The 22316-nt window shown below is 36.6% G+C and overlaps 1 protein-coding gene across 8 annotated transcripts in view; it reads left to right on the top strand.

Moving 5' to 3' along the window:
* Positions 1–22316, top strand: part of PPFIA2 (PTPRF interacting protein alpha 2) — a 286450-nt gene that overhangs the window by 213241 nt on the left and 50893 nt on the right. For 5 of the 8 annotated variants that reach the window (XM_068190314.1, XM_068190316.1, XM_068190312.1 and 2 more), the window contains 7 exons: positions 6979–7200; positions 9218–9364; positions 11139–11273; positions 19664–19750; positions 20165–20248; positions 20595–20726; positions 21666–21728. In XM_068190314.1, the coding sequence (XP_068046415.1) occupies positions 6979–7200; positions 9218–9364; positions 11139–11273; positions 19664–19750; positions 20165–20248; positions 20595–20726; positions 21666–21728 (870 nt within the window). Of the gene's footprint in view, positions 1–6978; positions 7201–9217; positions 9365–11138; positions 11274–19663; positions 19751–20164; positions 20255–20594; positions 20727–21665; positions 21729–22316 lie in introns of those variants that run through there. The other 3 variants (XM_068190317.1, XM_068190318.1, XM_068190319.1) reach the window with 2 other exon arrangements.

The following is a 22316-nucleotide window of genomic DNA, read 5'->3' as shown; positions in this document are numbered from 1 at the left end:
CTTGACACACCTGGGGAGGTGAGGAGTATTGGGTGAAAGGAAACATGGATAAAAGCTGCAGTGGGGATTAGAAGCCTTCATGAATCTAAGGACAGTATGCAGTGTTCTTTCAAAAAGAGTCTAGGCAAGTATTTTGTAACTATTTTTCTGCTTAATAGTTTAGTTTGGCTGCATGACTACAAATACTTAGCGCCCCACACTATAGCATAGAGCTGCATAACTTATGCATAGTTTAAATGATAAATCAATAGACTTCTCAGATCTTTGTCAAGAAATCAGTTCTTTGCTTGTTTTGTATAAATTGGTGTCCCTTTTATTCATGCAAATTTCTTTTCCTTTTTGCCTAGTAAAATTCCCTGAATGCTGCTATATATTAAGCCAGTTAAAAGACAGCCTTAAAGGGGGAATGTCACATTTCAAATACTGATAGCTGACAGCATTGCTGTCAGCAAGGCTGACTGACCTTTGCTGGCTGATGTACTGCAAGATGTTACCAGGAGATAATTTCTAATGGTAGAATGGGGAGGCTACTAAGAAAAGGTGCTAGTCAAGGTAAATGAGAATTGATTTTGTGTGTATAGTTTGGTTGGAACAGCTAGATAGCCCTTAAAATAAAGGAGCAGAAACTGATTTCTGTCTGTGAGAGCTGAGAAAGTCTTCTAATAGTGTAAAAGAGAAACAGGCAGGCATTTTGGAAGGGACCAGCAACAAGAAAAAAAACACCCACCCATCAAGTGAATGCCCTCCCATCCCTCATTTTGCAAAAAGAGTAAAGTGGGACAGATGATCACAGGTATCAGAAAGATGAATAAGAGCTGAAAGCTGATCAGGAAACAGACATTCTAGATCTTTAAATTAATAACAAAATTAGGAGTCTTTTGATGGGTCAGTAGAAAAATCACTAAAGTGAGGATGTTGAGAGAGAAAAGGGCTAGAAAAGGTAACTGTTTTTACATCAGTAGTGGGGTAGAGAAGAAAAATTTCAGTTGATAGCTAATTAGAGGTGGGAGACAATTGAAGAGGAGACCTCTGATGATCAGATTACTGCCTGACACAGACCAAAATGTGTGAAACAACCTAGAGAAGTAGAATAATTTTCAAACACAGAGGCAATTAACCACTTAAAAATTACTATGACAGCTTAGGTTTAATGCTACTGGTTTTGGCATAGCTTTACACACTCTGGTTTGTGTGCTGATTACATGGATAATGATCACACTCCTTTTGTGTGCTTTGTTGTCTTTTGGGTTTGGCCTATTGCATAGCAAGGTGTCTCTGTTAGTAACAGCTTCTTTTGAATGTTTTGCATGAGGCATTTGAATGGAATGGGGTGGAAAATCTCTACACTATGGTAAAAAGCATCCTCTGGTAACTTATTTATTCTTACATCTCAAACAGCATCAGTATTTGTGTTTGCAGCATTGATTTTTACTATTGGTTTCATAAATGTCAATTACCTGTATAATTTAGCTTGGTGGTTATTTTACTTACCTTTTAATATTCCTATACTGTAGAATTCCGAGAATTTTATTTGAGCTATGAAGTAAACTGTATTTATGTCTCTTCCCTGATGATGTGGCCTTCATGGCCAGATTTTCAAAGTTGAAAGGAGCATCTCCATCATTACAAAGCTAAAAATAAAAGAACTATTTTTTATCCTGGGATTTGGGACAAAATTTTCCAAATTTCCATATGAGGACCAATGGGGATTTATGGTGAAATGAACTTGCCAATACTCTTTGAAAAAAGAAGTGTCAGTTAGTCTTATTCACTATTTAGAGTGTGTCCTAGTAAAGAGTAGACATTAGGCACACAATTTTAGGGTTTAAATAAACAAAACCACAAATATAAAGGGAGAATACACACACACAGACAAAACCCCAACCACACAACCTAGTGCTTACACCATAAAAATACATGTTTCTTCTAGGACTTCTAAAAGACCAGAGTTCTGAATTTTTAGAACATTTTCAATTATTCAAAGGTACCTTATGGTTAGACAGAGTTTAATTTAATTCTCTGACATGGAAATGCTTGTGCATGTGGGCATCCTGTGAATCACCTGTGCTCACACTACCAAAACTAAGAGGCACAAATGAGGAGCTGTGTCACGTTAATGAGTCCTGTCTCTGTTGCAGGTTGTTCAGAGATAACCTCATGACATGTTAGTGGTTTCCTTCTCACCACTCTCTGAGGTTAAAGTCTAGCACAAAGTACATAATTAATTACTGGTGGATAGTATTTAGAACAAATATTTTGTATCAGATGTTTTACAGCTGGAGAGAAAATATCACCTGGAGGTGCTTTTTTACTGTTTTTTAGGATTTGCTTTAGAAAAATTAGGTTTTCATGTACATTTTACCACATATGTAATTGAACATAAATTCTTTCTACAAAATCAATTGGAAAATAACTTTGCTATATAGCCTGGGACAATTTTACCATTTATTTTGCAAACTTCAGTGGACTGGTGTCCCTACTGGTTTTTTGTGGGTTTTTTGATTATTTTACCTTATCTGTAACTCCAGTTAGTTTGCCTCCAGTGTTATTTTGCTAGGGTTTAATTGAAAGGGAAGTATGAATTATATTAACAGAGGCTACACTATTCCAGATTGGCCTTAATTTACAATTTCTCATGGTGTTCCTTTTACCATTGTTATTGGTTTTTTTTATAGTAACCTAGTCTGCAGCTGCTTTTCCTTTTATTATCTCATGTAGAGAGAAGCAGCAATATGGGAGGGATTTATGGTTATTTGTAATGCTCCAATTTGCTGTCCTTCTCCCTGCTAACACTCCTATGTGAGCAGCAGATTCTCTTACTGCTGTGCTTTTTGGACCTTGAAAGAAAGAAAACCATGTTCCAGCAATGTAGTTTTCTTTTTCATACTTTTTAATGTTAGGGAACATTTACTTTCCTCCTCCATTTCCACAGACCTTAAAAAATTAAAATTTTACTTCTCCCCCCAGATATGTCTTGTTTAATCCCTATTTTCCCCTCATTCCTGTCTATGTTGTGTGTCACCTGTTATAATTAGTACCATCACTGTCATCAGATTTACTTATTATTCCATCCTTTCTGTTTCTTCTCCTATCTTGTTTAACTGTATTTGGTTTAGTGTAAAGGCTTTCTTTATAAAGGAAGAGTATTTTTAAAACTCACCATAGTAACAACCATGTTATTTATGTTATATCAGTTATTTATCGAGTGTGATGATATGGTAATATAACAGAAAAAAAAAAAACCCTAAAAAATCCCAGCTTACAAAAACCCACAACAGGTGTCCTCTTGCTGTTGCTCTTTCCCTCATTGTTCCCATGAGAGGAGGGATGCAAGTGCTGCATTGCTGGGTAGAGATGTCATTGCTCATAAACCTTTGTTTGCTCTTACCTCACGCAAGAAAAAATGTCTTAAGTTTCTCTTGAGCCTTTCAGTCCGATGCCATCCAGATTTCTCATGTGGCTGAGAAATCTGTGGAAAGGGGCAGGAGCAGAGGCCAGTGGCCCCCACAGGGTGTGCAGCAGGTGAGCACACATTGCAGCTGTGTGCACCTGCCATGTCTGTAGAAGGCAAGAAAGATGAGAGGGAAAATACATGATGATGCTACTTCTGCAGCATTGAAGTCTCAATAAGTATATGTGGTAGAAACAGATGGACTATTTATGTTCGGTAAACCAGCTAGCAAGAACCCTCCAAGCATTGAAGCATGTGAGCTATTTGCCACATTTCTTTTTTCGAGGAAAAGTAGCCATTGGTCATAGATTCTTTCATGAGAACTAATTGAAATTAATGAGTGTGTCCATATGTAGCTTTTTCATGACCGCCTTGGATGGACAGCATCCTAAAATTTGTTGAAGACTTCATGTGGACGATTAATTTCTAAGACAGACCTAGGGACCATTTACATTTTTTATTTTCTCTCCTAGAATGTTTTGACCAGTTAGAAAGTTTTCTTTATCATTCCTTCTTTAAAGATTTCCTAATTGTTTCAGATTGCTTCCAGTACTTTCTTTTCCATCACCCCAACTAATTTTACACTATTTCTTCAATTTTTTGAGAATTTGGGAGTAGTATAGGGATATGATAGTTAAGAATGTCTATTTTGAAACATTTTTTTTTTGAGTATGCTTTTCTGAAAAAGTTTCCTTTAGTGCTTTAGGTAATAATTAGCAGAGATCTATTTATTTTCATTGTTTCAAACATTCAACTAATAGTTTATTTACAAAGGATTGTACAGCAACAACATTGTAATTCATAAAAAAATTCGGCCAAAGAACAAGAAAAATAATCAAACACAGACATTATTTATAAAGCTGATAATAGAGAAGATGCTGCAGTTCTGTCCTTCCAGTTTATTCCATAGGAAATTTGTCTGAAGAAGGGGAGGTTCCTGCTCCTTTCACTAATTCAGAAAGTGAATTGGAATCACCATCTACAGAATACCTTTTGCTTCTACTGACACAACATATTTTCATATTCTTGTTCAAGCTATTTTCGTATGGGAGACAGGGAAATTTTTACCATAGCTGTTGATAAATGCCCTCCTTAAAAACTGAAGAATGTTATATCAGTTATTTCTTGAATTAATACTTAATAACTTTCTACCTGTGGTCTTTTGGAGTGATTGCTGTTTGTGATGTACCCATATAATGGATATATCATAAAATAATAACAAGACATAAAAGTGACAATATGTCAGTTCAAATCCATTTGTAAACTTTTAAACTATGCTTCAAAATTCTAAATATACCAGATTTTAAACTGAGTTTTTAAAATTTTATTTGTGTCTTTACAGAAAGCGTTTTTTTTTGGTTTTTTTTTTTGAATCCTGATCTTACTAAGGAAAACTAAAATGTTGACGCTTTTAGTAAGTTGGAAATTCTAAATACCAACCAGGTCTATGTATGAATACAGGAAAAATGTAAAGCAAAGCTGAATGATTAGTAGAATTCAAGCAGTTTATGAAAAGAGTTCATCAAAGAATTATGAGGGAAGTTAATGTGCATAGATCAAAATACATGCATACATAATTGTCAATCACAGCATTGGTTTTGTGGTGAGAGACAAATTCTAACTGCAGTATCACTTGTCTTTTCAGAAATCCTGGATACTAAGTAAATTAGTAGAAAAAATTGTTTTTCAGATTTAATTTATATGTGGTTTAGTTATTCATATTTTAAGGAAAAAGGCTTCATTAATGAAAAGAGAATTCTTCTCTTCCAGTGAATGTACTCCCAGTTACCATGGGTTGCCATTTCATAATTACCACGGTTTATGTCACATAAGGTACATGAACACATGCCATTTATTGCATTTGAGATTTGGTATTTGGCTTATTATAACTTTGTAGCATTCCTGGACTGCTCTTCAGAGAGCTGTAGGGCAAATTCCATGCAAGATAAAATTTCCTAACCTGTGGAAACTGCTAAAATTGCTGTATGAGATTATAAATGTAAAACAGATTATAATTGTCATAGATAAAAACTTCATCTTAAATTTTCAAAATATTCAAAATACAATGGTTTGGCTGTCTTATCCTATTTGAGTACTTGTTTGTGACTACTGCCTATTAATAGCATTTTGATTCAAGCAGAATAATTGAACACTTTCAAAATACCAAATTAAGTGTAAATAAGTTTTTAATTTGCTATGGTCATCTTACCATGGTGTGCTGAAAGTAGATCAAAGATGGCCCAGCAGCTAACTTAAAATATCTAAATATAGTTAGTTAGTATAAATACAACTTTGGAACTGAGTTACTTGTTGTAGTGAAGCTTTAAAGTAATTTAATTCAGTGATGAACATTGGGGCAGGTGATCTTGATCTGGGTTCATTTTATGGCTGATTGAGAAAAGAATGCTGTTAAAGACATTAAATAATGTTCTTAGAATATGCTAGAGGATTTCTGTATAAATTTATTTTGACAATAATAATACAAAGTGGTAATGAAAGCTGGTTTCCCCTCAGACCTTGCTAGGATTTTTTTATATTTACATTGTTGTACACATTATCACCTGAAGGACAAAAAGCACCTTTTAGGACCAATATTTCTGTATGATGTTTAAAAATATAGTTACATCAAAATACTTTGCTTTTGTGTTTCATGATATAAATTTTGCTGATAAAATTGTACATAATAAATAAAGTTAATGACAGGTTAGGCACTTTGGTTTTATTTTTTCATGTTGCAGGTCAAATCAGATATTTCTGATTTTTTTTTTCTTTATGCCCGTTTTTTTCACATAAGAGTATTAAATTTGTATGAAACTCTAGGCTTAGCCTATGCTGGAAAATGTTAACTTGAATATCTGTTGTAATGAGGCAATACCAGCAAGTCCTGCTGGTGAATGCACTTCTGTCCTGTAATCATTTATTTGCAATATAAATCATATTGCTGAGATCGTATCCCAAATGTTAGGGAATTTTGATTTTTTTTTTCTTTACAACTATATTCACACCAAGGCTTTCAGTAGCACATAAATTACTTCAGCAGAACTTGTTTCTAATGTAAATCTCACCAGTGTCTTGTCCAGACTGAAAGCACTTTCTGGTACACTGAGTTTGTGATTTATTAATGTTGTTTCCTGTCTGCAGCATGGTATATTTTGCAAATGATATTAACTTTATTTAAGTTAAAATGCTGTGTAAGTTTAGTTAAGATCAATGAAAAAAGTTTGATTTTTAGAAGTATTGTTGTAATCAGTACTCAAATAGTCATAATGCCAAACAAAACCTTTTTATGTGTAGTATTCTGCTCTTAATGCAACTGTTTACATCTCTCTGTGATGCTACATTCTGGAATCCATTTATATTAATTAATCTTCTGCTATTTTTTCATAAGTATACCTATCTTATCTACCATTAATATGTTTTTTCCTTTCCTAGTTACTTCGGTGATTTTTAAAATAATCTTTGCTTCAGAAATTCTTTAGCTGGAGCCCACATGAAAAGATTAATCCACATTACTTCTCCACTAACAGCGCCTATCCAATGGCTCAATAGACTCAAATGATGAAGCCAGTCAAGTTGTTGAACTTCAGGAGCTATTGGAAAAGCAAAACTATGAAATGGCACAGATGAAGGAGCGTTTGGCTGCACTGTCTTCTCGGGTGGGAGAGGTAGAGCAGGAAGCAGAGACTACGAGAAAGGAGCTCATTAAAACAGAGGAAATGAACAGTAAATATCAGAGAGACATCAGAGAGGTAAGGAATTCATCACGTTCACCTCATATTTCTTGGTCATTGTTCCTGTGATATCCTCTACAAACTGATAGAGGCCAAGGTATGTGAGCAGCAAAAGTTGAGCACTGATGAAAGCCCTTTAACATAGGCGACAGAAAATTTAAATTAAGATATAGTACTAGAAATGGATGCCTTTCTTTCAATAAATGAAAGTAAAATTTAATTTTCCATCTCTTTCCTCCTCTTAAATTTGTGGTGTTTCTCAGTATATCATCTCTTAGACAGATATTCTCAGTATGTGTGGATAGTTGGCTTCTAGAATCTATTTTACAATGCATTTGTTAACCTTCTGTTACACTGGCTTTCAAGAAAAGACAGGGTATCAGTGCCATGTTTTAATTGGCAAGGTGGAGTTGTGTCATAGGTTGGATTTGATGATCTCAAAGGTCTTTTCCTAGCTCATCCTGTGATTCTGTATCCTAGCTACAAGAACTCCCAAAGAAGTCTCTTTAAAACTGAAGATATACTACTGGGCATACCTTACAATCCTGTCTACTATTAGCATGAAAATTAAACTGGTTGTCATGGTTTGACACTGGCGCGATGCCAGCGCCCCCCATGAAAATGTACTTTTCTAAATAATTGCTGTGAGATGTGATCAGGAACAGAGCACAGCAGGCCCAAGCTTAGTTACAAAGAAAAGAACTTTATTAAACTACTACTACTACTACTATAAAAAACTACAAACACTAAATCCTGGATGAAGACTTTCCAAAACACCCCTCCTCCTCCCACCTAATTTCCAAACAAACTCAACAGTGAGACACCACTCAGGATCCTGATCAAGTTGCTACCCTTCAGGTATTCAAATACTCAATCTTTCAGGGAGACAGGAGTCTCTTCTGTGCCACAGACTCCCCAGGAAACACAATTGCCACCCTTGTATTTCCATGTCACACATGGCAACTGCCCGGAGAAAATCTGCCATGGTGACACTCTCTTTTCCATGTCATAGTGCTCTCACCACCGTGCATGGACAGACTGCTCATAGGGCTCCTTTAAGGATGCTTTGCCATGGACCAAAAGAGACAACAGTTCAGTTTCTCATTTTGGGACTACAGTCCCCCCCCCCCATTTTCCCCTGGGGCTGAGGGTCCAAGAACAGAGGTCTTCTTCTCCTCTTCTTCTTCCTCGAAGACAGATGGCTTCTCCACACCTTCTCCCAACTCTCCTCTGTTCTCTCTACTCCTCTGCTGGTAATCACTGAAACAGGTCTCTTGGCTCACCAACGCACCCCCCTAAGTGCAGCTTCTGTTAGGAGAATTTTGGTCAGTCTATGGCTAACAAGAAAAGTCCAGCCACAAGCCACTCCATAATCTCCTTCCAACTCAAGAATTTCTTCTTCCATCATCTCGGATCCCAGACTGTCTCTCTTTTACTTCAAATCAAGGAGGAATAATATTTTACAAAGCCTTCATTTCTCAGGAAAGGGTTAAAAGCTCAGACTCCCTGGACAGCTGATATCTCTGCCCAGCAGCCGATTCCCAAGGCCAAGGCTGGGTGCCTTCCACCCCCTCTTTCTCCTCCGCACCGGCAAAGTTACAGGTGCCGTCTGGACTCTCTGTCTCTTCCCTCTGGGAGGGGGGATGACAAAGACATCTCCGCTTCTCTCCACCCTTCCGTCCACAGGAGCTGGCTCGGTTCCAGTCCTTCTACCCCTCAGCTCACCTCGACCAGGCCTCATGGCTTCCCCTCCCCCACCCAGCCCCATGGCTGGGCAGGGGAGGTCTGCACAGCACCCTGACCGGAACCAAAGAGAGCGAGCTCTTGGGAGTTCTTGCTTTTAGCCCCCTGTGTTCTCAGAGGCGTATCCCTATCTTCAGTGGTCACTTCAGGTGCCAATATCCAAACTTGACCACTGATTGGTTTGACCCAACTTCCTGAAAAAATCACTTCCATGTCAAACCACGACACTGGTATAAAATTATGTAGCATTTAAATTGCATGGTTCCTGACAGGGGTTTTTCTGTCACGTTAGGCAATGGCACAAAAGGAAGATATGGAAGAAAGAATAACTACGCTGGAGAAGCGCTACCTCAGTGCTCAGAGAGAATCCACCTCCATACACGACATGAACGATAAGCTAGAAAACGAACTGGCCAACAAGGAAGCCATCCTGCGTCAGGTACCTGCATCAGCCTGTTGTTTTCTTCATGCACAATGAAAATTCACGTCAATTTACTATAAGATGATTCCATAGGTTAATCTGTTCAGTTTTAATCAGCAGATCAGTTAATCTAAAAAATCCTAAATTGTTCAGCATCTCTAAATTTTCTATCAGTTCCTACAGCTGTGAACAGTTATTTCAATGTGTGCATTCAATGCTGGAAAGTAACTGTGTTTTCTGATAGTCTTGCATAAGTACACACAGTCTTATTCCCTAAGTAGTGGAATGTCTTTGCTTCTTTTGTGATAATTTTGGAATTTTATTTTCAAAAAAATAGCTTGAGCTGAAAAAAATTCCTTTCTGCAAGAAAGATTAGAATTTCCATGCAGTATGTTCTAATGATTTTACAGATGAGTAGAGTGCAAATAAAATTAACTGTGAATATGTTTTCAGAAGGCTTATAACATGACTCTGCAGCTTTCTCTCATGGTACTTTGTTTCCATGGTGATTCCAAATCTGGAATGTAAACTGAACATAAACCACTGGTTTGTAATTTGAAGAATATGATATAACGTGAAAGCAAACACGAAGTGAACATAAATCATACTGTATCATTCAAACCTAACCTCAGTATCAGACTTTTTTTTTCCTGGCATGTCTTTAAACAATTTAAAGTGTTACATGGGAAATTAGCCTGTGTGATGTGATAATCTCTGCTTCTATAATTATATGCAGATATATTTGCACACACAACCACACATCCCCCTGTATCTGTGTGTATATGTGTATTTGATACTTCTTCAGGGAAACTAAACCATCAGAACTCTAACTCTCCAGCTTTTGCCAGCTTCCTTAGACTATTTAAGAAGTATCTTCAATTGTCAGGGACAAAACCACCCAACGATGGAAAAAGTAAGGTACTTGTATCTGAGTTCTTATTGTTGCCAATGTAAGTCATGCTGTGCTGCAAAATTCTGCCTACTCAAAGCAGGAATCACAGCAACTAGGCTTAGAGTATATATGGTCAGACTTAAAGCTGATTTGCAGCACTGAGATGAGAAAAGCCTAGCTTTTCATGCTTTTTGAAGGATTAAAAAAGAATCTACAATCACACTAATTTTTCATTTTGTCTTGTATTACCTGAATTGAACAAGAAAGCAGCAACCATTAAAAAATCTTGTGTGGTGCATCTCAGTAGGCCAGAAGATGCTGCAGTTATAAAAAGTCCTCCTATTTCTCTTCAATAGTTATCACAGCTTATGCAATTTCACCTCTGTAAATGAGATTTAATTGTAAAGAATGAAATGTCAGTTTTAACTTTTTGTAATATATGATTGCCATTCATTCAGAAAATTGTTTGGCAATTTATTCAGGGAATTAAATCCTTTTAGAATTGTATTTCTTTCCCATATTAGCTCATATGTAATTTTTTCTGTAAGATGGACTGTATTTCCATTTAGAAATTTCTCATTTTACTGGTGCCAGTAGTATTCTTTTGCACAGATAACTACCACATCCATCAGTGGAGCTTTTTCATCTTAATTAGTGCCATTTTACAAGTTCTTTTATTCACTTTCATGAGATCCTTGAGCCTCAAATCAGTAGTAAGACTTGCAGCCTACATTGTTTCATGCTTGAGTTAACACTTCTCCAGTAACCTCTCCCAAACTAAGGGGTATTTTGCCTGTTAGTGAGTTTTGCTATCATTTCACTGATACTTTAAAAAGGGAAGGAAAATCCTTAGTATGGATTTTAATTTTCTATACTTGTTTATCTGTCTTTGGCTTTCAGTTGGAAGACAAAAACAGACAGCTGCAAGAGCGTCTTGAGCTGGCTGAGCAGAAGCTGCAGCAGACGATGAGGAAAGCTGAAACCTTACCTGAAGTGGAGGCTGAACTGGCTCAGAGAATTGCAGCTTTGACTAAGGTACTGAGAAATAGGCTCACTTCAGAAGCCCCATTGTTTAACACTGATTTGCAGCCTGATTCCTCACCTCAAGGACAAAACAAAGGTAACATCGAGCCAATTTGAAAGAAGGAAATGTTTCTTGATAAGTATGTGAACAGGAATGGTTTCAATGCCCTGCTTGTGATTCTAAGCATTTTGATGACAGGAAAAGTAATTACCTGTAAGTTAGCCTAGGCTATACTTACAAAGGAATCATGTATTTCCAATACAATTGAGCATTACTTACTCTAGGAGGACTCATTTTACTGTGTAAGAGTTTCTAATTTAAGTGTAGGCAGTGAGGGAAGTCCCTTTCCTACAGGTACTTAGCTCTTCTCAATGTTTTCATATACCATGTATATAAACAACACCTAGTTTTATTGCAGTAAGTGCTATGAAATCAAGTCCTGGTGGCAGGTGTGATCGTTTGTGCAACACAAATGAAGACAACTTGCAGTACATGCTTACAAGGTTTACTTTGAATGATTCTTCTTTCATATATCTGCAAAGAAAAATGTGAAACTCTGAGTGGATTTCAAATTTTTTTTCTGATAAATTTGTTATATGGCTGCTATCTTATAGAGAAAAGAAGATAAAGATAAATTTTCAATGGCGTGCTTTTTATATTTGGCCTCTAATGCTTTCAGATGTGCATGTAGTTAATATTATAGCTCAAATATTATCAGCTTTATAAAGACATATAATGTGGTTTATGCTTTGTCTCTTAAAATCAGACAAAGAAAAATGCATTTAAGAGACTATCATATATATTTCTGATTTATCTAAGCTTTCCTTTCTCTATATGCTTCTATTTTTGTGCTGTTTTTAAATTTGATGGACTTTTTGCAAGTCCTATGTTTTCCATATTTAGTGAAGCCTTAAATGCTGAGCAGCTCATTAATAAAGTCTGATTTTTAAGTAATTTAGTTAAGCAGAAGAAACAAAGAAAGGAAGGCTTTCAATAATCGAGGGTTTGTGCTGTCACTTTAGGTTTGTATGAATGGGTGTCAATCTGAAACAAAGACTGAAAACTGGGGGAGGTGGTGGGGGGAGGAAGGCAAGAAGAAGCAGCAAAAAGAGCTACATGAAATACTAAATAAATTGCATTGGATTTTAATAAAAACTCAGGTGCACAGGAGAGCAATCCCTTGGCATTATAACTTTTTTTTCCAAATGTTTCTGATTCAGCAAATAATCATATATTCTAATGCCCTCAGTAGCTTAAAAATACTGTTTTCTATTTTAAGAGGATTTTTCCTGAATAAGTTCTCCAGCAATTAGCCTCCAGTAAGTATTTGGCAGTCTCAAGCATGTCTTCTCTTGCAACTGCATTTTTCCTTGAACATATATTAATGACAAAAATCGTAAGAAGAAATCCCATTTCAACCATGCAGAACACTCAGGGGCTTCCATGAGATACTGTTGTTATTGTGACCATAAAGCTGCAATATACATCTCCGTTTGTCTTCTTACATTATTTCATGGGATGCGGTTAGAGATCTGTCAACAGAGCTGATGCTCCACCCCATTTCACTTTGATGTACTTGATCAAAGTTTTTGCCACGTGGGAAACTCTGAGAAATAGGTTGTAATGCTGGTTCTGTTCATTTCTCAGTGATTACATAAAAAAACTGAAGACATGTATTTCAGTTAAAATTGTGCTACCTTGGAATATATAACATGAAGAAGAATGTCGTAATTTGGCCAATAGGCTAAATAGGCACAGGCCTATGTGTCTTGTATACAATTTCTTTGCAAACTGCAGAGCTTATTAAAGTGCTGCTTTGAGAGCTCTGAAATTTAAAGTCCAGTACTTTTCATGGATCACATAAATGAGGCTCTGAACCAAAGAGGCTGTAATCACTGCAGCTTGCTTAAGTAGTTTTAAGTTAGCTAGCTGGTGTGCTCTTACATGAGGTCAACTGCAGATCTGCAGATCTGGCAACTGCAGATCCTGCCTGAGGGGCTGAATAATGCTTAATTAATTTTGCCTTGATTGGAATTTATGCCAACATACATGCTATCTGTAGAACTCAAATTATCTGGCTGCAGAATCCCCGAAGCCTGTCCACCTGAGCTGTGTGATCACTGCAGTGTCTATGTATATCCAGTAAAAGAGGAGCTACCAAATCAGCTACTGCTTCTGCACCAAAACAAAAAAAAAGGCAAAACTGATTCTCCTTCCTTTAGTACTATTCTCAATGAAAGTGGCTTCTCTGAGATTAATGGGGTTACAATCATATGGAAGAGGTGAGTTAAGCCAAACATGCTTTATATGTCTTTTAAAGTAAAGTATTGTGGGTTATCTGCTTTGCTGTGGATAAAATATAAGACCAATTACTTACATGTGGAGATAAACCAGAAAAAATATGTTCTGGATTTGTCTGTGATTATTCTCCATCCCCACCCCAAACCCCCATAGATATAAAAGTTGCATGTTGCAGTTCTGCATTCAATTTTTTTTATATTCTTGCTCATAATAAATCCATGTTGGGATTCTGCAAATGAAGGATATAAATTGTCATCCTTCTAGTGTGTCAGTTTTTTAAATTAGTTGGTTTTTCCTTTTTTTATGTATATAAGCTAGTGATATGTCTTTCTGCTACTTTTCCATGCCCAAACTAGTTCATAAGGAGTGAACTTCCAAAAATTTGGACTATACAGTGAACTTGGATAAGTACCCATAAATTTAACTGAATCATTTGAACTTTTCTTTGGCTTTGTTTTCACTGTGTTCTGCCCATTGGGTAAGCAACTGGAGGGTTAGTCAGCCTCTGGCAGACTAACCTAGAATGGCATGATCCCATATACTGTGCTGTCCTGCCTGGCCATCACACTGGTACCTGTCTGGTCATGAGAGCTAGCACAGCTCTCAGCATGTATCCCAAGATTTAAATTCCCATGAATCATTGAGTCACTTTCTACTCACTCTCACAGTATTGGTCTGTTTGCCCGCTCTGGAGAAGAGGCAGTTCCTAGTAGAAAGAACCTCCTTCCTATATTAACCTTTCTTTATCCCACAAAATGTTTATTTTCCTCAGAAGGGATAGATATTGGAGCATCCAGAATCTTCAGATGGTTAGTCTGTCCAACACAGTTTCTCCCTGCATGTGTTCAAGGAAGGGGTCTAGTAGGGCCAGCCAGTATCCACCTACTTCCATTCACTGACTCCCACTAGTTCTTCACTCCCTGGGTGCTTGTGCAGCAGAGGCACCAAGTCACTTCTCTGATCACAAGACAGCAGTCAGCATTTTACACCATCATTCCTGTAGGCAGGTCACCAGATATACCAGCCATGCTTTTCAGCTGCTTTAGAGAAGCACTAGATGGAGAAGAGGAAACCATATCATAATAAACCACATTTAGCATAGTAACACCTTCAGTTAATTTTAAAGGTGATAAAAAAATTACTTAAGAGTTGGAGGAAAGTGGGACATAATGCTTGTTTTGTGTCAGCGTGGGGATGTGGTTTGCTTTAAGCAGGGAAGAAGTTGCAAAACAAGTAAAAGGAGCATATCTGCCATGAAAAGGATGCAAAGAGGGGAAAGAAGTTCCCCTGCAAGGAGTGGATGTAGTTAATAGAGAAACCTCTCTGAGAACAAGAGAGAGAAAATATGATGTGTTAACTGGAGAAGGAAGTTGATAACAGGTAAAAAAAAAATCTCTGGGGAGAGAAGCCAAAGAAAATTTCACATTTACAACACATTCAATCTTCTCAAAATACCCCTCTTACTTTGCTTCCCTTTTCTTGGGAGAATCTGCCCTGATAGGAGGAAGAAATGAACGAAGCAAATTTGACAAAACTCAATTGAAGGAGTTGCTTACTAAACTTAGGAGGTACAGAAGGTAGTGGGAAAACAAAGGAAGGGAAAGAAGTTGTGACTCTCTAGTGACTGAAAGGTTGAGGTTTAGAAAAAGGGGCCACCTGAACCAATTAATTTTGTCACATTGGTAACAGGTTAGGTGTAAGCAAATAGCTGATAACTATGTGAGCTGCTGCAACTCTGTCACCATGATAATCTATTTTCACCTTCAACTTCATAGCTCAGTTCAATAATGCATTCTTTCTTTTTGAATAATGCCCTTGTTCTAAGGATAGACTAAAACATAGGATGCCAGTAGAAAAAACTGGAGTGCAAGTGTTGAAAAGTCAAGGTCTCAAAACCAGGGAAATTGATTGTACCATTAGAAAAGTTTAGACTTGTTCCTGCAACTCAACCCAAAAAAAAAAAAAATTCTGACACCTATATTATACAAGTGATTGCTGCATCTGAATTTGGATTTCTTTCTTTTCAATTAAGATGTGAAGACCTAGAAAATGTGCAGTGCCATCAGTAACAGACAGTGTGAAAGCAACACCTGTTTTGTGGGTGCATTAGCAGCAGGAGCACCAGCAAAGTTTTAACAGAGTTAGAAATCACACAAGCTGCATTGGTATTTCCTCAATGCAGAGTTTTCCTAGCTGTTACTACCTTGTGTTGGCTATTCCATGGCATAGAGGGTGCAAAGTGAACATTAAGACTCATGCTGGTTTCTCCTAGGAGTCAGACATCATTAGCTTTTGTCCATATATTTTTAATGCAGTTTAAGATGCATGATTTCCCAAATCTATTTATAACTGAATGTTCTGGCTAAATGCTAGTTGTCACACAATGTGTCTTATTAATCCTCCTGTACAGAGTAGGAGCAAACAGGCATGCAAGTCTTACATTGAAGAAAGAACCTAGGGTAAGGCCTGCCAAGCAAGTAGTCATGTAAGCTATATTTTACAGTATTTAACTCAATTAATTCTTAGTAAAACAAGTTGGAAGAAATCCAGCTTTTTTCAGGAATCTCAAAGTCCACAGTTGTCTGTGCTGTCTCATGTGTGCCTAAAATTCTGCTGAGGAAGCATGACAAGCACTGGTGTCACAGTCTCTGCCTTGTGCCACAAACTACAAGGCTGAGATGGACGCATTCAGTATTTTATAGGCTGCCAAGTCTCTCAAAGAGCTTATTCTTTATAATCTCTGGGTCTGACTAAGACACATGAGCAACAAAAAAGTGTAACTGCCACAGGTATACCAATCCTAAATGCATGGCCTGGGGAAGTCTTTAGGGAAGGATTTGCAAATCCGTTAGTTAACAGCTGACTTGCTACCGGGGATTTTTTGTTTGGAGGGGTCTCTTTGAGACCGGGTTGGAGGCCTTCCTCAATGTAAAGGGTGATGGGAGGTATTGAAACCCTCATTTTGGGAGTGTGCTCCAGCTGGGGACACTGGTTCCTGGAGGTCTTTGGCTGCAGGTGGGTTTCTGCTAGTCAGAGAAGACGGAAGTATGTACATGTGTTTCTGTCTGCCCTTTTGATTCCCATCCCTGCTGCAGGGGGCTGTGCCTACAGCTGGCACAAAATAACCAGTGGTTAAAATCCCCAAGCAGCTTTAAAGCCCAGAGTAGATACTAAGTCTGTGCACCTGTGCTTGCTTTCTGCCAGACAAGCACTTGAGCCTAATTATTGAATATTTTGTCTATAAAATAATAAGGTCCTTTAAGAGTAATACAGAATAACACTTTCAGAACAAATGGTACATAAAGGAAACATAAAATATTCTATTACATTTGCAGTGTTTTGAATAATGACATTTGTTTTGATTCTAAGACATATTGAATTTTAATTAATTTTCAGGTTTCTCTGTTCTGCCAAAGAGATGTAAAGATGGCATATACCTTGCTGAAATATTAAAGCAGAAAAAATTATGAAATAATAGGTAGCTATAAGAATCTTAGGGGAACATCATGTTTTTTCAAGAATGTTGTCTATATAAGAATTTAGATAATATACATAATTCTGATAACAATTTCATTCCTTCTCTTTTTTCCAAAAATTATTAGACCTAATATCAAAATTATTTTCTGCATTGAAAAGATATGCTCAACAGATAAGGTATAATGGCATGGTTTGGACTCAAAAATTTACATTTTAGTTTGGAAAAAAAGGTAAATTATACAGGTAACTAGACAGATTGTCTTTTCAAGGACAGATTAGCACCACATTTCAGAGGATGTGAATGAGATCCCTTTGAACATAGAGGTTTTACTTTGGTTTTCTTCATATTTTGCATTAAGATGCAATTAAGTGTACTGAAGTGATGCCTTAAGTTTTAGCTTTCATTTTTCCAGGTTCTGTACTGCATTAGTATATAACTGTGAACTTCATATAAAGTGTTAGCACGTTCTCCTCAAAGTTTAGTTAGACAAAACAATCCTTTTCCAGCCTGAGAACCAAGCTCTTGTACTGCCCAAGGTGCATCTTTCGAAGGCCTTTTAATAAATACCTACTTTATGCCTTTAACACTGTCTAGCCTCTGCTCTAGGTGGTGTCTCAAAGCATCAAAAGCAGTGAAGTTTAAGTAACTTGCTTTTAAGTTTCGCAGTCAGCTAATGGAGCTTATAAGGAGTTTAATTTTGTAGAAAGGTGCCCCCAGTGGGTTCTCTATCTCCCTCTATGAAAATGGCTTCAAAAGGGGTAGAATTACTTAAGTCTTCTCAGAACTTTGGTGATTTCAAGTCATCTCATGACCCTTGAAAATGCATTAAGGGATGGCCTTGAACCAGTGCTGCAACCGGGACTTAAAAAGTGGAAAATTCTATTCTCTACAGAGCAGCATAAAACTTGGTCACTCTGTGGAAAGACATCTGTTCTGCAGTCACAGGGCCTTAACTTTTTCAACCCTATCTCTCTAATTACCCAACTGGGAGAGGTAGGAGTGCATTAGCACTAGTGTGCTGTAACCGACTAATGAGCAAAATGGAGGGATAAGTTAAAGAAGACCATAAAAGTATTGTTGCTGGTCTAAATTGTAATAAACAGACAAAATAGTTTCAACTAACAAATAAATTCAAGTACATCACAAAATGCCTGCTTCATTACCAGAAGCAAGAACTGCTCTTCTAAATGAGTTTAATTACAAAGATTTTCCCTTAAATTTTGCAAGAATCTGTTTTATGTATTTACTATGAAAGTAATAATAGTGGTCTTCAAGGTTAAGCAATATTCTTGTATTTTTACAAAGCAGAATTTTCTTATGTGGATGTTTTCATATCAAAAGCTGCAGTTTATATTTATAAATTACTAGATCATAGGATTGCTTTCCATATGAACTTTTGGTACTGATAATACTACAGAATTTAAACTATGGGTAATTTTAAGTTATTATGAACATCTGGCATTACTTTGATACCTATTCCTAATTAATCTGATACATCATTAGTAGATAAGCATATGAAAAATAGTCTCACAAAAATACAGCTGTAAAATTAGTATATCTTGTGCATATTAAAGTTTGCTCATCTAAAGATGGAATTCAGATCTCTTTTTGAGAGGGGGTGAATCTGACAGAGTGAAATAGCATTTGACAAGCGTGAGCTCACAACTCAGTCATCAGTAGCCCTCTCCATATGCCTTATGCACATTCCTGTTTCCATAGCAACAAAACCAATATAGCATTTCCCTTTTTTAAAAGGGCTTTTTTAGTTTTTTAATAATAACATAGACTTATTTGATATGACAATAAAATGAATATTCATGTTTTGCCACAAATGACCTAATTAAGATCAGCTTCTGTCAGAAATAGTAATGAATCTTTGTTTGGATTACCATTTCTACACTCAGTAATAACTTTTCATTTTTATTAATGATTTTTTATTTATAGGTTCTTCTTTTATCTGATGACTTTGATCTTCCAAAGAGATCCACCAGGGTGGATCTTTTCAAAGGGATGAAAACTATATTGTTTATTTGGATGACAGGATTTATATAGTGTATTCTAAAATGGCATAAGACAGCTTGAGCCTTGTCTCTTTTGGCACTCTTTCTGTTTTCTAGAAATTAGGGAATGTACCATGACATTGCATAGTGGTGTAACTGATTGGTCCATTACATAGTATTTATGCATTGTAATCATTCCTAGAGAATGGTAGAAGAATTATACAGGAATTTCTGATGTTGGCCTCTGAGAGTCTGGTTCTGGTGTTCAGTTTGCCAAAATGAAAAAAAAAAAAAAATAGAGAAACAACATTAGATTAGATAGTATTGCTTTGTATCCACTCTGTAGTCATGTGTCATCAGCCAGCCATCACTAACCTTGTACTTCCATGTGTAGGTTGATAGCTTCTTTAGCATTCCATTATTTTCAGTTTCTCCACACCAACTGCATCTTTTTCACCAACTATCAGTGTAGTTTATTCCATGTAAAAATCTGTCAGTTAAAAGTATTAAATTTTCAGTCACACTTTTCTTTTTAAGCATTCTGTGCTGTGTTCTGTTCAGTGTCAGTGTCTTTAGTTCTGATTTTTCAATTTTGTCCCTCTCCTTTTCCTTGACTTGTTAGTCTGATCCAACCTCTTCTACCTCATCTGATGATTATCAATATGTTATGGAAGCTAAACTACAAGAAATGATCTCCATACGTAGGAAGGTAGTCCTACTGGACTTTACTTTCTATTGCTGAATAGAATCCATCTGATTTGTTTTCATATTTTAAATTTTTTTTAATTGATAATCAACCATCGTGCAGTTCAGTGCTTCAGGAGCTTACAATTTTACGATGGCAGGTTTGTGTTCAAACCATGCACAGTCTGCATGTTACATTTGGCTGATTTCATTGCTCATAAATAACTCCAATGTTTTGCTGATGCTTGGATGTAACAGGCCTTTGTAGCTGACACATTTCAAGCAATGCTGTTCAGCTGCCTGTTTAAATAAAGTTTATTTTCGGAAAACTAAGTTTGCAGTTAGTAGTAGCTTGCTTTATGTTTTGTTTAAACTTTACTGAGATAAAAACTTCCAAAGACACCCAAATTACAGAAAGAGTCTTTCTATTTTTTTACAGGCAGAAGAAAGGCATGGAAACATCGAGGAACGTATGAGACATTTAGAAGCTCAACTTGAAGAGAAGAATCAGGAACTTCAAAGAGTATGTGTATTGCAAACACCTTCTCTGCACTTTTCATTTGCCAGTATAATGCTACATTATGTACTCCAGCCCCCAAAACTACCTAATTGTAAATATTGTTTGTAGCAGTGATGGCAGCATCTTCCTACTTTGCTTCACCATCTTAATACATTAATTTACGTCCAGTTGCAGAGTTGAAAACATTCTGCTGTTACAAAAATGGATGTGTATTAATCAGTAACTGTAATTACATTTCCCGTGAAATTATTTTAGATGGTTACAGTTACCTTTTTTTTTTTCAATGATACATATCTGTACTGGTTAATTTTGGACCCTACCAATCTGTCTTGTCTATTCTATATTAAAGGCAAGGCAAAGAGAAAAAATGAATGAGGAGCACAACAAAAGATTATCGGATACTGTAGACAGACTTTTGACAGAATCCAATGAGCGTCTGCAACTACACTTAAAAGAGAGGATGGCAGCACTTGAAGAAAAGGTACAGTACAAACAGCAGTATAAAGTTTAGCTTAATAAGGATTTCCCATATGTTCTACTTTTATCAGGATGGAGGTGTCATGCTGATTTTATATTACCAAATATTACCACAAATGTGGTCCAACTTACACATTTGAATCTTAATTCAAGAGTGGGCTCAGGTGTCTTCCCGGAAGAGCTGCAAATATGCTGCATATTTTGAGTCACATGTTTATCAGCCAAGAGCCTGATGAAGAGCTTGGAAAGGACCAATGTGTGACAGGCTGCATGGGGCAGTGAGAGAAAGTGGATGAGAACGGAGGAATGACCATTTTAGATGTGCTATCATTTCAGTGTTTTAATCTGCAGATTTCACCTCACTTCCTCTGGGAAGAGTAAAATGCTGCTACCACAGGAGAAGGAGCATCTAGCCTTGGAGAGGGAATTTTATTTACAGATTTTCCATTATGTGAGACAATGTGGTCCTGCAAAATTCAAAGCTACTGACCTTTGTATTTGCCCTCTTTAATCCCTCCCTCTTCTACTTATTCACCTTCTGTATGGTCTGAGAGGAATCTTTCAGTGTTTTTCAGAAGGGTATTTCAGAACTTCTCAGATGATGTACTTCTGGTTTATATAATTGAACCAAGATGTGGCATGGAGTGAGAAACAGGCTTGCCAAAAGAAGTTGTCGGGAGAATTGGTTGTATAAGGATGAGGCATTTCCTCAGTTGGACCAAGATGCAAAATTTTTTGCTGATCTTGAAGACACATGTTCCTACATTTTGAATTCTTGTAGCATTTAAAATAATGCAACTGAAGCATTAAAGAATTTTAATTTGGAAATCCAACGTATATGAACTTTGTAAACTTGTACATGTACCTAGTGATATCTGATACATGAGCATATCTCAAATTTCTTTCTTGGTTTTTTTTTTTTCCTCTTATTTTTTATTCCTAGAATGTTTTGATTCAGGAATCTGAAAGTTTCAGGAAAAATCTGGAAGAGTCCTTACATGATAAGGTACTGTAAGTTACTTTGATTTTATCTGGTTTTATCAAAATATGTAGAAATATTATTTGGAAATATGTATATGGAATATTAATTATCCATCTGTCATGAAAAATCTTCCTGACATAAATGAGGACTCATTTAATCACCTAGATGCAATAAATAGCCTTTGAAGGTCTCTGACAGTTGTTCTGAGCTATGTTCATGGTTGATACCCTAGCCTCAGGAAGTCAATACCAAAATTCATGTTGATTTTACTGGCTCTGGAGTTTTTCTTCTATCAGTTTTAATTCTGAAAAAGTCTTATTTAACAGAGATGTATGCATAACTGGTTGCACTTTCGTAGTGAAGAATGTAATTTTTGGATTTTATGCATTTCTTCTTAACAAGTGCAATGGCATTATGCTATATATAGCTGAAAGTGACCTTTCTTCATTGCTTGCAAATTAACCCCTAATGCTGTTTAGTGAATCAGTCAAATTGATTATAAATATTTCTTCCAATCCCAGATACCAGGATTTCGTTTTGAAGTTATTCCTGCCTTGAGTGCAGTAGGATGCACAAATGTATTTGTATTCAGATTCAAAGAAGTGGTTTTGC

This window comes from Anomalospiza imberbis, chromosome 5, assembly GCF_031753505.1.
Source record: "Anomalospiza imberbis isolate Cuckoo-Finch-1a 21T00152 chromosome 5, ASM3175350v1, whole genome shotgun sequence".
NCBI classification, from domain to species: Eukaryota; Metazoa; Chordata; class Aves; order Passeriformes; family Viduidae; genus Anomalospiza; species Anomalospiza imberbis.
The sequence above is the reverse complement of the archived record's forward strand: the minus strand, read 5'-3'. Positions and strand labels throughout refer to the sequence as shown.